This window comes from Denticeps clupeoides, chromosome 8 (assembly GCF_900700375.1).
Source record: "Denticeps clupeoides chromosome 8, fDenClu1.1, whole genome shotgun sequence".
Lineage (NCBI taxonomy): Eukaryota > Metazoa > Chordata > Actinopteri > Clupeiformes > Denticipitidae > Denticeps > Denticeps clupeoides.
Genome location: NC_041714.1, coordinates 10,543,798 through 10,557,738, shown reverse-complemented (window position 1 = coordinate 10,557,738; position 13,941 = coordinate 10,543,798). Strand labels below are relative to the sequence as shown.

General features: G+C 44.5%; 2 protein-coding genes across 3 annotated transcripts; both read right to left on the bottom strand.

The window, feature by feature from the left end:
* Positions 1 to 209: 209 nt before the first annotated feature.
* Positions 210 to 7,186, bottom strand: chata (choline O-acetyltransferase a). 2 transcript variants are annotated; one of them, XM_028989324.1, is made up of 15 exons: positions 7,047 to 7,186; positions 6,688 to 6,867; positions 6,145 to 6,336; positions 5,943 to 6,061; positions 5,371 to 5,424; positions 5,107 to 5,287; positions 4,079 to 4,256; positions 3,580 to 3,749; positions 3,400 to 3,500; positions 2,545 to 2,673; positions 2,144 to 2,266; positions 1,919 to 2,060; positions 1,773 to 1,835; positions 1,533 to 1,670; positions 210 to 1,438 (listed from the first exon to the last, which is right to left on the bottom strand). In XM_028989324.1, exons 2-15 carry the CDS (start codon positions 6,733 to 6,735, stop codon positions 1,163 to 1,165), a joined length of 1,914 nt encoding a protein of 637 aa, XP_028845157.1. In that variant the 5' UTR covers positions 6,736 to 6,867; positions 7,047 to 7,186; the 3' UTR covers positions 210 to 1,162. The 2 variants fall into 2 exon arrangements, with proteins under 2 accessions (XP_028845157.1, XP_028845159.1); XM_028989326.1 differs by having other exon boundaries at positions 6,688 to 6,918; positions 7,047 to 7,165.
* Positions 7,187 to 7,734: 548 nt separating this feature from the next.
* slc18a3a (solute carrier family 18 member 3a) lies at positions 7,735 to 9,953 on the bottom strand. The gene has a single exon (XM_028989868.1). The coding sequence runs from the start codon at positions 9,676 to 9,678 to the stop codon at positions 8,173 to 8,175; it is 1,506 nt and encodes a 501-aa protein (XP_028845701.1). The 5' UTR covers positions 9,679 to 9,953; the 3' UTR covers positions 7,735 to 8,172.
* Between the last annotated feature and the right edge of the window lie 3,988 nt (positions 9,954 to 13,941).

The following is a 13,941-nucleotide window of genomic DNA, read 5'->3' as shown; positions in this document are numbered from 1 at the left end:
GGCCCATGTATAAAGTAATATTTAAGTAATCAGAAGACGAATATAGCTAATTAAGGAAAACAATTCATTCGTTGATTTTTTTCTTAAACTGATAATGTATTATTTATTTTTAAGGAAAAAAATATAGACTAATAAGATGGAATAACATTTTCAATATGTATTATATTTACAAAAATAAATTATTTAACATTCTATAATATATTGCACATTTTGTGGATACATACACCTTAAGACAATGCAATACCACTTAAACAGACAATGGCAAGTACATTCCTTTACCATTTTAAAACAAAAATGAAAAAGAAATTACTGAGGTGAATCAAATATTTCATTTAGATATATGCTCGACATTTGGTATATTGTTCTTTTCTGATAGTTTTCTTTTACACAATGAGCAAATATTTACTGTATAATGTGAACTTTAATGATCTTACATACCAGAATCACCATATCAATTACTCTTTTCAATTGCCAATATTGTTGAAAAACATCATCTTACTATGGAGCAAATTTATTAAAAACTGTAAAGAATTGTACACTTCCAACAAAACATGGAGGCAGGATGGTCCACAGGAGGAAATTGTTACAAACACAGATCTGTCTCCAACACATTATTTTTGCTTTTTTTAATGAAAAAGCTGCATAATAATGAGGTCTGACACTGCGTATGAGACAAATGATCTTTTTTAGCTTTTCTAAAAACACTTCTGCAATGAGACACACAGAAAGCAATTCATATAAACTGGCATGTTCTTGTTGCAAATTCCTTTCATTTTGCCATGTTTGCCACCAAACACCCAAGACACCCAAATACACACTGGGACAACTTTTCACATCTCCATTTTCACTGTTTTACAGATTTTTTTTTGCATCAACTGACAAATAGTTGACAGTTGCTATTTCTACCATCACTATTCCATTCAAAGACAGTGAAGAACCATGCCCAGATGAAAAGTAGGAGTGCCGTCTCATACAGGTCACACAAGCAGCAGATTTCTGCTCTAGAACACATTTACAGAGAAACCTCAGTGAAATCTATAACTATATCTATAACTATTTAGAATTATTGTGTATATTCTGCTACACAAATAGAAATATCTATTTATTATAGATATTTCTTACAGAACAAACAAGCACAACACAAGCAGAGAAGGTGCCAAGGTCATTCCTGTGGCTTACTTCCATTCCTCATTGTGTTGGAGACCTGGACTGGGTGCTCTGAGGGTGTCACCGGGTTGTTGCCCTTAGTACACAGGCTGCCCATCTCCAGCAGGCCCTCCCTCAGAGCCTTCACAAATTTGTCTGAGCAGCTCTCCTCACTGTCACGGAAACTGGACACGCAGAAGATGATGTGGTCGGACTGGGGGTTGTAGCAAGCGCCGTAGCCATTCGGGAGCACAGGGCCGTAGCAGCAGAACATTTCCACAGTGGTGGGGACCTAAAGGCGCAGCAGAGATGTCATTCGTCCTAATACACTCACACGGTCCTGTCATCGTATTTACTTCAGAAGAAACATTACAGATATACAATACCTGGCTGGTGGAGAGGATGAACTGGTTGCTGATGGTGTACGTTTCGTCGCTGAAGAGCTCAAGTTTTTCCATATTGAGCTCCTTGGCGATCTCCCGTAGACCCAGTAAGTGGTTATCTATTGCCATCCCTGTGATTGCCTAAATAAAAAATATTTCATGCAAAGCTAGATTTTACATTATGTGAGTTATGGTCTGCACGTAGCATTTTAGTTCAATATTGCAAGGAAAGTGTCAGCCTACCATAATGGTGTAGTTGGTCTGGGCATTGATGGCATCTCTTAGCTGTTTCAACTTTTCAACATCCTTGAAAACCACATAACCTTGGTCACATTACCATAGTGACATGCCTGAGGGCTCTTGACAAGTTCAAAGGGGCACAGACTTACATTGAGACTGCAGTTTTCCCCTGTCATAGTCCTTACAAAGGCCAGAGCCTCAGAGGTGGCCGACCGAATGTTGTCCACTCTTCCCTCTTGGAATCGGCGGATGGAAGCACTTTCATAGGTGGACACCTGCCTTCCATGACACCTGGTGGTTGGTTTGAATTGGTATTTGTGTAGCCCCTTGAATATCATTACTGGATAACATGGGTAAAGATGGACGGAGCTGACCTGTAATATGCCAGTTGCAGGGCGACTTGGATGTATGCATCTGGGCTCATTTTCTGTTTCTTGATGAACTCCTTGCCATAATTGGTGAACTTGTAAACATTCATGTCAAGATTTTTGACAAGCCTAAAAAAAATTACAGGATTGGATTGGTGTTTACTTGCACATCTCCAGTTTACTTCTTACAAATCTGGTATATGTTATAATGAATAAAGTTTATACTGGCTGGCTGTTCCCAATGATATTTTCACTCTCTGGTTGGTGGCACTCACTGTGCTGACATAAGACCTTATCTAAGTTCTTATCTAAACTTTCATGACTCTTCTGTAGAATCAGCCGTCACTTTATCTGTACGCTGTATGTCAGTGTGTGAGAGAGACGGAGAGTAATTTCGTCAAACTTGCCTTTGTAATTTGTCTGCTGAGGCAGCCAGGAGGGCCTGGATTTCAGGAGAGCATTTCCAGCGCAGTCGCCTGGGGGCTGGCAGCTCGCTCACACTGGCTGCTCTCACCAGTTTCGATGGGCTGCCTTTCCTGGGAGACACACACACACTCAACCTCCTGTCTGTTTGATTATTTTAATGGTCAAAAAATTAACTATGTTGTAATAAAAGTGCAATTTTAAGTTTGTAATAGCATGTCAATTTAAAAAGCTGTAGCAAGTAAATTTGGTCTGAAAGCTGCTCGTAACCTGTGCTACCTGTTGCTACCTGAAGCACGTTGTAAGTCGCTCTGGATAAGGGCATCTGCCAAATGCCTCAAATTTAAATGTAAATTTTTCAGATTCGGAAGCTTATGGAAGTTGTGAGGTGAAGAAAGAGACAAATGATGATGAGGAGCTAGGACTGTGTTCCATTTTAGTGGATGCACCCTTTGGAGGACTGGTGTTTGCATGTCAAGAGCCATGCATTAAAGAGATTTTTTTTTAATGCATTAAATCTTGAGATGTCAGTGTGTTACAGTGTTGAGAGCCCTCGTCTTAGACTTTGAAAAGATGTGTCCATTACTTGGCCATGTTTGATGCAGCATTTTTACAGGACCAGCTCTGTTGCGCTGCTTTGATGCATTATGTCTTCCAAGGCAATCTTAGAAGGATGTAGACCCTGAAATGGGATTTATACCTACCAATGAGCTCTAGACATCACTCATTTTAAGGGACCTGTCTTATTGTCCCAAGGACTAGCTAAATCCATGGATGCAGGTTTACGCTCTTAACCGCCGGCAGGCAGAGTAAAGTGTAATTTTTTTCCCCAGACTCACATGTATTTGAGAAGGTACTCTGTGCACTGAACGAGGACGATCCCTTCAAACGGTGAATGTTCACACACAACTCCACAGCAGCCGTCTGATCCAATGACAAACTAGAAGAGGGTAGCACAAGAATGAATTATCCATCGCAGTGGCATATGTACTCTTTCCAGGCCATTGTCCAAGCCTCACCTGCAGGGGCTTGTCGTACCAGCAGTTACCCCCATTCCTCTCTGGACCTCCGCCATGGAGCATGAGCAAGGCACGGTTGGTATCAGTCAGCTCTGGGCCACTTGGTTCATTCAGACACACCAGGCACAAACACCTCTCTATCATGTCCAGGGAGTCCCTGTTGGTTGAATCTACATAGGACATGACAGGATGTGTATCAGTATCATGCATGCATCATGAAATGTAGATTGCTCAGCTTCCCTGCACAGCCCCTAGATGACCTATGAACATTTTACACAACATTTACCCTCATCTTTGGGACAGCTCTTTTGTCACCTCTGTAAGCATTGGCAACCTCATAAAATTTGCTCACATCTCCTGTCCAACAATTTTAGCTGCACTTTATTTAGGTTTGGACTCTTGGTCATATCGCGTATTCATTTTTTTTTTCTTTTGATGTATAACTAACTGTTCTACTGTACATGTCTGTAATCTTTACATTGATTCATTGCCAACTAACCTTGAATGAGAACGCTGCGAGCTTCTGCCCACTCCGTTCGGCCATCGGATGTTAACAGGCCGATGGGAGGGAGGCGCTCCTCTTCATTTTCTGCCATCCTCCAGATCTTCTCCAGTTGAGTGTAAAGGTCTTTCTCGTTGAGTCGACGGAAGTTAATCACAACGTCCAGCACAAAAAACTAGTGGGTGAGCAGAGAAGATACACATGCAACGAAGTAGTGCTGTCAACTGATTCTACTCTGACTCCAGCTGCTTCTCATCCTGCACTTTTACTGCCCTCCTGTCCATTTTTTAAAATAACCAGCAAGGAGCTTAATCAATGAGAAAATAATGAAGTAGAGCTTTAGTACTGACTTGTTTCTCCCTTCAAGGTGTCCAGCTGAAATACAAATGATTCTGCCGGGATGAGAACCTTGCCGTAATTAAGAAGATGAAGTGGGAAGAACCTAATTTATTCAACGGCACACACCTTCCAATTGGCCTCGCTTCTTAATGACAATAAACATGCAATAAAATGTTTCAGAGTCGTCACTAATCGATTGCGATGCTACATTTTTGCATTTATCTGGATGTTTCAGGGAGACAGAAACACTTGGCCTTGCGGCACTCATATTGATAGCTATTCAGTGTTAGGGCTGAACGGTTAGCAACACGCTCTCAATACCGTCAAGGCTGTAGGTTTGATTCCCAGCTTGGACCCTGTGTGTGCAGAGTTTAAGATAAGATACATGCCCTCCCTGTATTGGTGTGGGTATCCTCACGGTTCTCCATTTCCTCTCGCTGTCCACAGGGATGCACACTAGATTACATTAGCCACGTGTGTGTGTGTGTGTGTGTGTGTGTGTGTGTGTGTGTGTGTGTGTGTGTGTATGAACCCTGTGGTGGCCTGGCACTCCACCCTGGTTGAGTCCCCACCCTCTGCCTAGTGTCCCAGGATGAGCTCCGGCAGGTATAACCCCGAGTAACAGTACTATGTGGTTATGGGCAGTCAATCAGTGAGTGAATGAACTATTCAGTGCTTTCCCAGACCTGATTTTTGCACGCCACTATGATGTGCTCTGGCTCAGGCATAACGCTGCTCTTTTGGGCGACTAACGTGTCTCGTTTTGGGCCTGGAAGTCGGTAGGACGTGAAGAGCCTGTAGTACTGATCCATGCAGAGTGGTGTCCCAGCTAGCTGTCCCCGGGCGTAGTCCACAGGCAGGGCTTGTCTATCAAGAACACAGACACAGGATCCTTGACAGAGGTGCACTGGCAAGTAACACAAGGCAAGATTGTATATTTCTACACTCACGCATCCAGTAGAGCTTTGTATTCCAGCACGCCAGAAATAAGGTGAGCAGCAAATCTGTACGAAAGACGTAATGATAAAAGTAAGCTTTTGTCTTACTAGGTTTATGGATCTTTGCTTTATATGAATAGTGATTCAGGGTAGGCAGTCCCAGAATGCAATATTTCGACGTCTCATGAGAAAGAGTTCATTTAATTTTCACACGCCAGTAATATAAAGGTTTCTACGAGAAAAAGGGATGTGCACATGGAATCAGTATATGACTGCAGTGGTAAGAGAGCAACAGCTTCATTAATTAATTTATCCATTTAGAGCACTTAGTGGTAGATCAATAAACTGCTCTTCAGGAAGAAAGAGGTGCAGTAGAGTAGACCGGCACTTCCATGACTCATAGATCAGGTTTTATTAATATGCATAATAGTATAACATTGCAAATTCATAGCAACACCATTAACCAATCAGCAAATATTTTTTTAAAGCAATGGGATGTGCTGCTACTGGATGTATTAATAGCCAGATGTCAGTGCAGAATCTCTTTAGCGGATGGTAGAGCGTGTAAATGTGCAGCACTGTACCTCAGAGAGTCGCTATTGGTCCTGAAGTTCTGCTTTGGGAAGACCATAACAGGACTAGAGTTCACAGGCAGCGCTAATCTGTTGTTCAGGTACATGTCTTCAAGCCAGTAGTCATATACCTAAGACCATAGGAAGCAACACATTTTTGGTTGGCTGACTAGTTTAGGTCCCCTTTGAGAACCGTGAAAGCGCTTGGGCTTACCCAGTTTGCGTTCTTTTCCCTCCTCTCCAGGAGTTTTTGTTGCAGGAACTGACCCACACCACCAGGAGCACCAAACTGATCCACTATCATCTTGGTTCTCCTGAACTTCTCTTCTGGGACCAGGTGCCTCATGCACTTCAGGTACATGTCTAGTGTCTGTTGCAATTTTGGGACTGGCAGTTTGGGAAGGCCCTAATACAGCAACCATAAATACAGTAAAAACCTTTATTAGTTTATTTAGATGTGAACAGAGAACGGTGAATTGAATTATGGATAATTATAACTAAATATGTCCTACAGCTATATTAAATCTTTTATAGTACATGATTGGGAAGGAAACACAGCAGGATGTGTGCTTTGTTTTTGGAAAACCTTTGCATTTTAATAAGGATTTTCATTAAAAAATTCTTTCTATAAAAGAAAAAGAACTAAAAGAATAATTAAAAGAATACAGATTAATATAACACAGCGTCTTTGTCAGCATTGTTTGTGTAGCCATATGCACATTTTTCCTAAGCCAGTGTTAAAAAAAAAAATTCTTACATCGCTCTTCCCGTGGTCCCTAGAAGGTTCTCTTTCCAGTATGGGCATGATGCTGATGGAAAGCCAGGGAGCCGGTGCTCTACCTCCTCCCAGAATTCATACCAGAGGAGAAACCGATAAAAACGTGGCGGAGGGCGACGTGCAACAGCGTTTAACAGGGACTTCACATTTTCTTTTAAACTAGAAAAAAAAAAACATGGGCCGATGAAAAGGTGAATGGTTTGAACAACACTACACACACACAGAGGCACAGAGAGAGAGAGAGAGAGAGGATCATGGTGACTCATATCAGGATGTATTGAAAAAAGTACCACAATGCCAATACATTGAATGCAGCTAGAATGAACGATCCGACTCACCAGCAGGACAGGTGTAACGGTGCCTCCTTGGAAGGTCCCAAAACTTTATCCCCAGGTTCATGTCTGGGTTAGGGGGCTTGCACGTGCCCACCTAGGCCACCCCTCCGAGTTCGTCGCTGTCTCCATTGCTGGGCTGGAGCCGCGAAGATGCTGAAGGTGGGTACCGTTACCCAGCCCAGCCCTGCCGACGGGAAGGCTCCGCCCATCGCGCTCATTGGCCGACCCGCGTCTTCTGCTCACCTCCTACCCGGCGCCTCCTCGCCAGATGTCCGTCACCGCTGGGGCTTTTCTGCCCCTCCTCGCTTTACCTCCTTCGATCCGCCGATAATTCTAGTGCTTCCTAACGGCCAGGTATAGTGCAGGTTAAATAATACGGATGGCAAAACATTTCATTCGTAGATCGAATGGTTTTGGTTTGGAATGAACAGTGGAGGGGTCTCCTGTGATCTGTAAAAAGGGACACTTTTATTTATTCTCATCTTTAGCTATTTCCGGAAATGTAAAATAATCCAAAAGAACGAATTTGTCTCCCACGAATCAGGGAGTCGCCGTGATCTGTACTGGTTTATGAAACAACTGCACATGTAAAAACCACCCCGGACATCATATTCTTCATCATAATCAGCTCGATGAAGGTGAGGTTACACGTGATCTCGTCCGCACAAAAAAATGGCCACACCAGAGAGTGTCGTTTTAATTACTTTAATTATCTACACACGATGTACAGCTATGTACAGTCCAGAGTTCATACTATACATCTACGCATTCCAGAGGGAGGTACATGATCCTAACCCAGCACAGGGTACAGGCGACGGGACAACGTGCCCCGCGTCGTATTGCATAAAGGTTCTAGCGGCACGAACAGAGGAACAACACAAAAAGAAGGAATTCATTCAGGATGTTCCACACGCACACGCACACGCACACGCACACACTGCATGGATATCCCTGAATAAACACTTTTAACAGGGTCGTCCTTGTCGATTAAAGACATTCTTTAATGACTATAATTGGCCTCACGGCATGACGTCAGGGTACAACATTTGTACAGCACAGTGGAGGAATTTGTCAGTCTGTGTGTGTGTGTGTGTGTGTGTGTGTGTGTGTGACAGTCTCTCTTCTTTTTTTAAAAGTATTCGGGTTCGGACGCCTCCTCCTCGCGGAACCCGCCGTTCTCGTCCACGGCCACGCAGTTCCCCGCCGAGCCGAAGGCCTTGTCCTTCTTCCTCTGCCGCTCCTCCATCTTTATGGTGTCGTAGAGTCCCGTGGCGCCCTCCTCCAGCAGCATGTTCCTCTCGGAGTGGGACGGCTTCATGAAGCACACGTTGCGCAGCAGCAGCAGCGCCGGCGCGTAAAGCACGTTGGCGAGGCCCATGCCCAGGTTGAGCTGCACGAAGCCGAGGTCGTGCACGATCTGGCCCGCCACGATCGGGCCCAGGGCGTAGGCGACGCAGTAGGAGATGTCCGCGATGGCGTACACGCTGCCGTACACGGACACGTGGCGCACGTCCACCAGAAAGGCGAGCGTGGGCAGCAGCGCCGTGTCCACCAGCGCGATGCCGAAGCAGATGCCGCACAGCGGCACGACGAGCTGCGCGAAGCTCTTGCACGCCGGCACGGTGCACGAACTGGCGCCGATGACGACCATGCCGAGCGCGCCGTAGAACCACTGCAGGTGCGGGTACCGGGCGGCCAGCTTGACGGTGACGTACACGCCGAGCACGTGCGGGAAGAAGGCGGGCAGCCAGGTGAGGCCGATCTCCCACTGCGACGCGTTCATGGTCTCCTCCATCCAGTTGGCCACGGTGGGCTCCAGGAAGGCCAGGGGGATGTTGCACGTGGTCAGCGCGCCCGCCACCACCGCGATGTAGGGGTCGACCATGAGCTTGTAGATCGGGGTGCCCACCGGCATGTTCTCCCGGGTCCTGCTGGAGAAGGGCTTCAGCACCGCCATGCACAGCACGCCGTCCGCGAAGCAGACGCACGCCAGCACGAGGAAGGGGACGCGCTTGCCCGCGAACTCGTAGAGCACCCCGCCGAACGGGGGCGCCACCAGGCTGCCGAAGGAGATGAAGGCCAGGGCGACGCCCAGCGCGCGGCTCCGCTCGGCCTCCTCCGTGTACCTGTCCGCGATCATGGCGATGCCCGACGTGTCCGCGAACGCCGAGCCCAGGCCCTGCAGGCTGCGCGCCACGAACAGCGTGGCGTAGTTCTCGGCGAAGGCGAAGATGCAGGTGGAGAGGAACATGATGGTGAGGCCGATGAGGAGCGGGATGTCGTAACCCACGCGGTCGATGAAGGTGCCCGTCAGCGGGTTGACCAGCAGCTGCAGGATGGCCTTGGAGGCGAACAGCACCCCGATCTCCAGGTCGAAGTTCTCCTTGGGAACTTTGCGCGCCGTGCCGTTGGAGACGTTGGCGGCGCGCTCCGCCTCGTACTCCAGGTCGGCCAGGTAGTCGGGGATGATCGGCACGATCACCATGTACAGCATGTTGTCCAGCAGCAGCGCGGTGCACACGATCACCAGCACGATCCTCCGCTGCCGCTCGGGCTCCTGCATGGCGCTGCCCAGCCGCTTGGTCCGCTCGCCCATCTCGGACAGAGCCGAGCCGAAGGAGCCTTCCGCGGCCATGGTCGTCTCCCTCGGGTTCTCCGTGGGTTCTCGTTCGGGGTTTCCAGTAGACGCCGCCGGAACTTGGCAGTCAGTGTCCGCGCCCAGTGTTGCGTGTGACGCGCGTCCTGCGCAGAGTCATGGTATCTTCGGAGGAGGTTCACCTGCGCGCCCCCCCGGGTCCCGTCACGCGTGTGGCGCGCTGCGCGCCCCGCTCTCCGGCCGGCCGACGTGACATGGTCCCCCGAAAACGAGGGAGACGGCGGCGCGTTTGTTCACTCCTTCACTTCGTTCTTCTTTCGTCTTTGGTGGGTTTTGGTGACGCACTGCCCCCTCCCCCTCAGCGGACCCTCAGCCGCGTCTTTTCTGCTAATAGAACACAAGGCAAGAACTCTGCATCCAATAACGCGACGCAGCACTTTCCCGGGTTTCGATCCCGCCATCTGTTGGGAAAAAAGTTGCACAATACTTCTGTTATGTTTATTGAAATCCAGAAATCCAGTAAAAACTATATTGCAATGAATAAAAATATCCTGTTATACATATATCGTCAATTTCGACGTAAGAGTTAATAAAAAAGATAATATAGATTTTGTATCACCATTTATGATAAATGTTACAGCTTTTTTTTTATACTGTTTCTAATATGTGTGTTTAGACGTTGTGACAGCAATCCTTCCATGGCTCTACTATGTATTTTTTTATATCGCTCGTTAACCTATTTGGCTAATTGAAGTCTTTCAATAAACGGAATGTTGTGAATAAATAATGACGCAATTTTACATTTTTATATTTCCCATGTATAAATATTATTCATAATAGTGTTTTTTTTCTCTTAACGCCCCTAAAAAGAAGCAAACCATCGGAAAAAAACAAAAATAAATAAATATATATATACGTTTCGGTTTGCTTCACACACACACACACACACACACACACACACACACACACACACTGCACTGACTGACTGAACTACACATACAGGGGTTTTACGCATTTACTCTTTACTGCTCATAATGCGATTTAATTATTATCAAGTATTCATGTTTATTCATAGAAAACACTAGAATGAACCTCATTTCATAGCTTTGGTTCATCAGGTGATAAGCCTCAGAAGGTTAAAACACTCATACAACATTACATAAAATAATAATAAGGTCATGTAATGTAGACCTTTTCAGATTGAACTGTTACCACTTTTAATCAACAACAACAGAAATGTCAGGAATACTTTCATTTTCATTGCGCTTTGGAACCGATCATTTTTTGGTTTTCTTTGGCTTTGCTTCCACCTACTGGTGAGATGTGGTGTTGCCTGGATTACAAATACAGCGCGGCAGTGACATCTAGTGGTGACTTGGCGTACTTCACCATTTACATTAAGGAATTAATCAACATGAAATACAGCATGGTGAACACTTTTATCCATTCTATAAAGGCGAAGGAAAAATTACGTCCGCTATACTACACTGGTTAAAGGCAAAGCTGGACACAGTTTTCTGAGAAAGTGAAAGCCACCTGCGTTGTGAAGGACTCCACAGCCCCCTCATGCCCTCTTCACCTTCTTATCATCTAAACACTCAGGGACTTTCCTCTTTGGACTGACTCACACACACCACCTCTTTTTTGGCAATTTTTACTTCACCTTCATTGTTCATTTAACTAGTTTAGCGCTGTCTGTCTTCTTGTTGTCTACATGTTTTGTTTGCTTCAAATCTTATTCTTGCACAGCCTGTGTTTGTGTAGCCTGGTTTGTCTGTATTGCACACGTGCACTTTATGCCAGTAAAAAACCCCAGATAAACCACCTTGTGTACTGAAGCATCAGCGTGTCCAAATTAAATGTTCAGATTTAGGTCAAATTCAGGCAAAACCTGGTGAGGGACCCACAAAATCAAAATGTTTCAAATGAGCAGGAGGTTAAACAATATTTGCAAAATTTGGATAAACACATTTTCATTGGCTCATTGCAAATGAATGTAGTGACATTATTCCTGTTATTCCCGAAGGGTGTTCTTCGCTGATGTAGATAGTAAAGTTAAGATCCGGTGTACAAGGCTCTCAGCCATGCAGTAAACTTGCTCTGAAGATGCAATAGGAGGAGCATTTTGTATAAAAACACTGGACCATACTGTACACGGATAAACATGCACAACATAAAGCTGAATATTTACATGTACATTAATCTGAACAATCTCTCTCTCTCTCGCTTTCTCTGATGTTAATCCTTCTGTCTTGACAGTCTTTTCATTTGCACAGAAAATAATATGGTTTTAATTCTGAGTCTGGGCCGCAAGAAAACGTCAGAGCCCAATCCTCTCTCCTAACTGGATTGACTCCCCACGGAATTAACATTTCCCCCGTTTTCTCTGAGATCTGAAACCTAGTTCCGGATATGCGACATCACTGCGTAATCTGCCGCGGTCGCCAGCATATTAATTCCTGGCGGTGGTTGAAAATCCCTTATCACTGTGGCCAAAACGGCACTAATAACAGCAGAATTAAAGTACGAGTGGCCTTTTGAATATGGCACACTGTTATAATGCGGTGCACTAATGAGGCAAAAATTGGTGGTACAGATCATCTGTACTGCTTTTAATTTTACAAATCATGCTTTAAAATGATTAATACAGTCAGACTAGCAGGGCCCATGAGATTCTCTCAATTTTCTTGATTTGTATGGTCTCAGTATAGTTGAGAATAGTTGAGAGTTTTCAGATCAAATTGTAATCCCCCAGTTTTCAGACTTGGCACTGAAAATCTCCTGACAATGTTCTTCTGAAAACACGAATCTCTACTGTTTTGGCAGAGTGGAAAAAAAAAACATATATTCTATAAAAAGAATAAATGACTTCATCATGAAATACAGACAGTATGTTGCAGTACCATTCAATATTAAGGGTCATTGGGAAGTGTGTTCATTTGTGATAGTTCCAACTCACTTTATTGTAACATATATGTTCAAAAACATATCTGTTAGATATTTGTTATATTATTATAACATAATTTTATGCAACTCAGTCAAAAACAAACTCAATCAAATTTCTAAACAGAAAAAATGTATTTCAATTATTTACATGAGGAATTGCTTGGGATGCCCTTGGAAAATAAAATATTTCCTTTAAGGGTGTTCTTGTGACAGGTTTAACCTTTGCCTTTATTGTTATTATTAAACTGGGCTTTATAACGCTTTCATATGTAAAGAGTCATTTTAAGGACCTAAGTGTGAGTTTATTGTAGGGATGTTGCCCTACAATAACAAGACAATTTTGCAAATAATACGTTTCCATGAGGCTTGGCACTGGCGTATCGGCAGGGAGGTGCTTATGTAGGGGATCCAGGTGTGGGTGATCTCCGCAGGTCATGGTGTGTGATTAGCATTTGAAGGAAGATGAACAAAGCAGTGAGTCTGAAGCCTGGATGGCACTAATTTTCAAACAAGTCTGAACTCAGAAAACATGAACATGCTCACGTAACAATTTTAACATTATTTCCTTTTTTTTTATTTTCACTGCATTAAGGTTAAGGATTTGGGCAGCAGCAAATGATCTGTGCTACCTGTAGATGAGTTTCCTCTGGGTTCTCCGGTGAGTGATGACAGCTCTCTCTACTTTTTATTCATTGAATTTCATCAGGAATTTCATTCTTAAATCAAGTGGCCGAGCATAGATAAGAGACAAATGTTGCCGTGTGAAGGGAAATGTTTTGAAATCCCACGGCCCTGTGGCATGGCTAAAGTCAGTTTAATGAATTAGATCTTGGTAAAAAGAGCTATGACGCACACATTGCTAATCCAGATTACACTGTACTCGTAAGCCCTTAAATATACGCCTACTAAACATTTTGCGCATATTTGATCTTCACCAAAAAAATGTGACGTGTGCACATTTAAAAAAACATGTCAAAGAATATGTTTGTGTGTTTGAGAGGCTGGGAGGTTGAATGGGTTACTAGTCATTGTGCAAGGCCTTTCATCAAGTGATGTGGAATGTATGATGTTCCCCTTTCCATACTGACCCCTAACCCCGATCTTATGATAGAGATCAGATGCTCACAAACCTCTGGTGCCTCTCATCTTCAGACAGCTCATGGTGAATGGCTGCTCAGGTCATGTAGTCTTAGATGTTGATTTTATGTATAATTGGTTAATTTCATTAAAAGAGCAATCATTTTTGCGACCTCTATATGTGTTGACAGAATGAAGCTGTCAGTTCTCACCTTTAATCTTGACCTCCTGTGATAGTGGGGCAGCATGTTGCAAGTTAATCTTCTTAAAATCCCATAT

What these genes read in the sequence shown, in the direction of transcription:
- chata (XM_028989324.1), bottom strand. Translation starts at nt 6,735, where the DNA reads ATGCCCATACTGGAAAGAGAACCTTCTAGGGACCACGGGAAGAGCGAT. An exon ending in GAGTACCTTCTCAAATACAT is followed by an intron (nt 2,674 to 3,399) that starts GTGAGTCTGGGG and finishes TGTGTCTCCCAG; the next exon opens with GAAAGGCAGCCCATCGAAAC. An exon ending in CTGCAACTGGCATATTACAG is followed by an intron (nt 2,061 to 2,143) that starts GTCAGCTCCGTC and finishes ACCAACCACCAG; the next exon opens with GTGTCATGGAAGGCAGGTGT.
- slc18a3a (XM_028989868.1), bottom strand. Translation starts at nt 9,678, where the DNA reads ATGGCCGCGGAAGGCTCCTTCGGCTCGGCTCTGTCCGAGATGGGCGAG.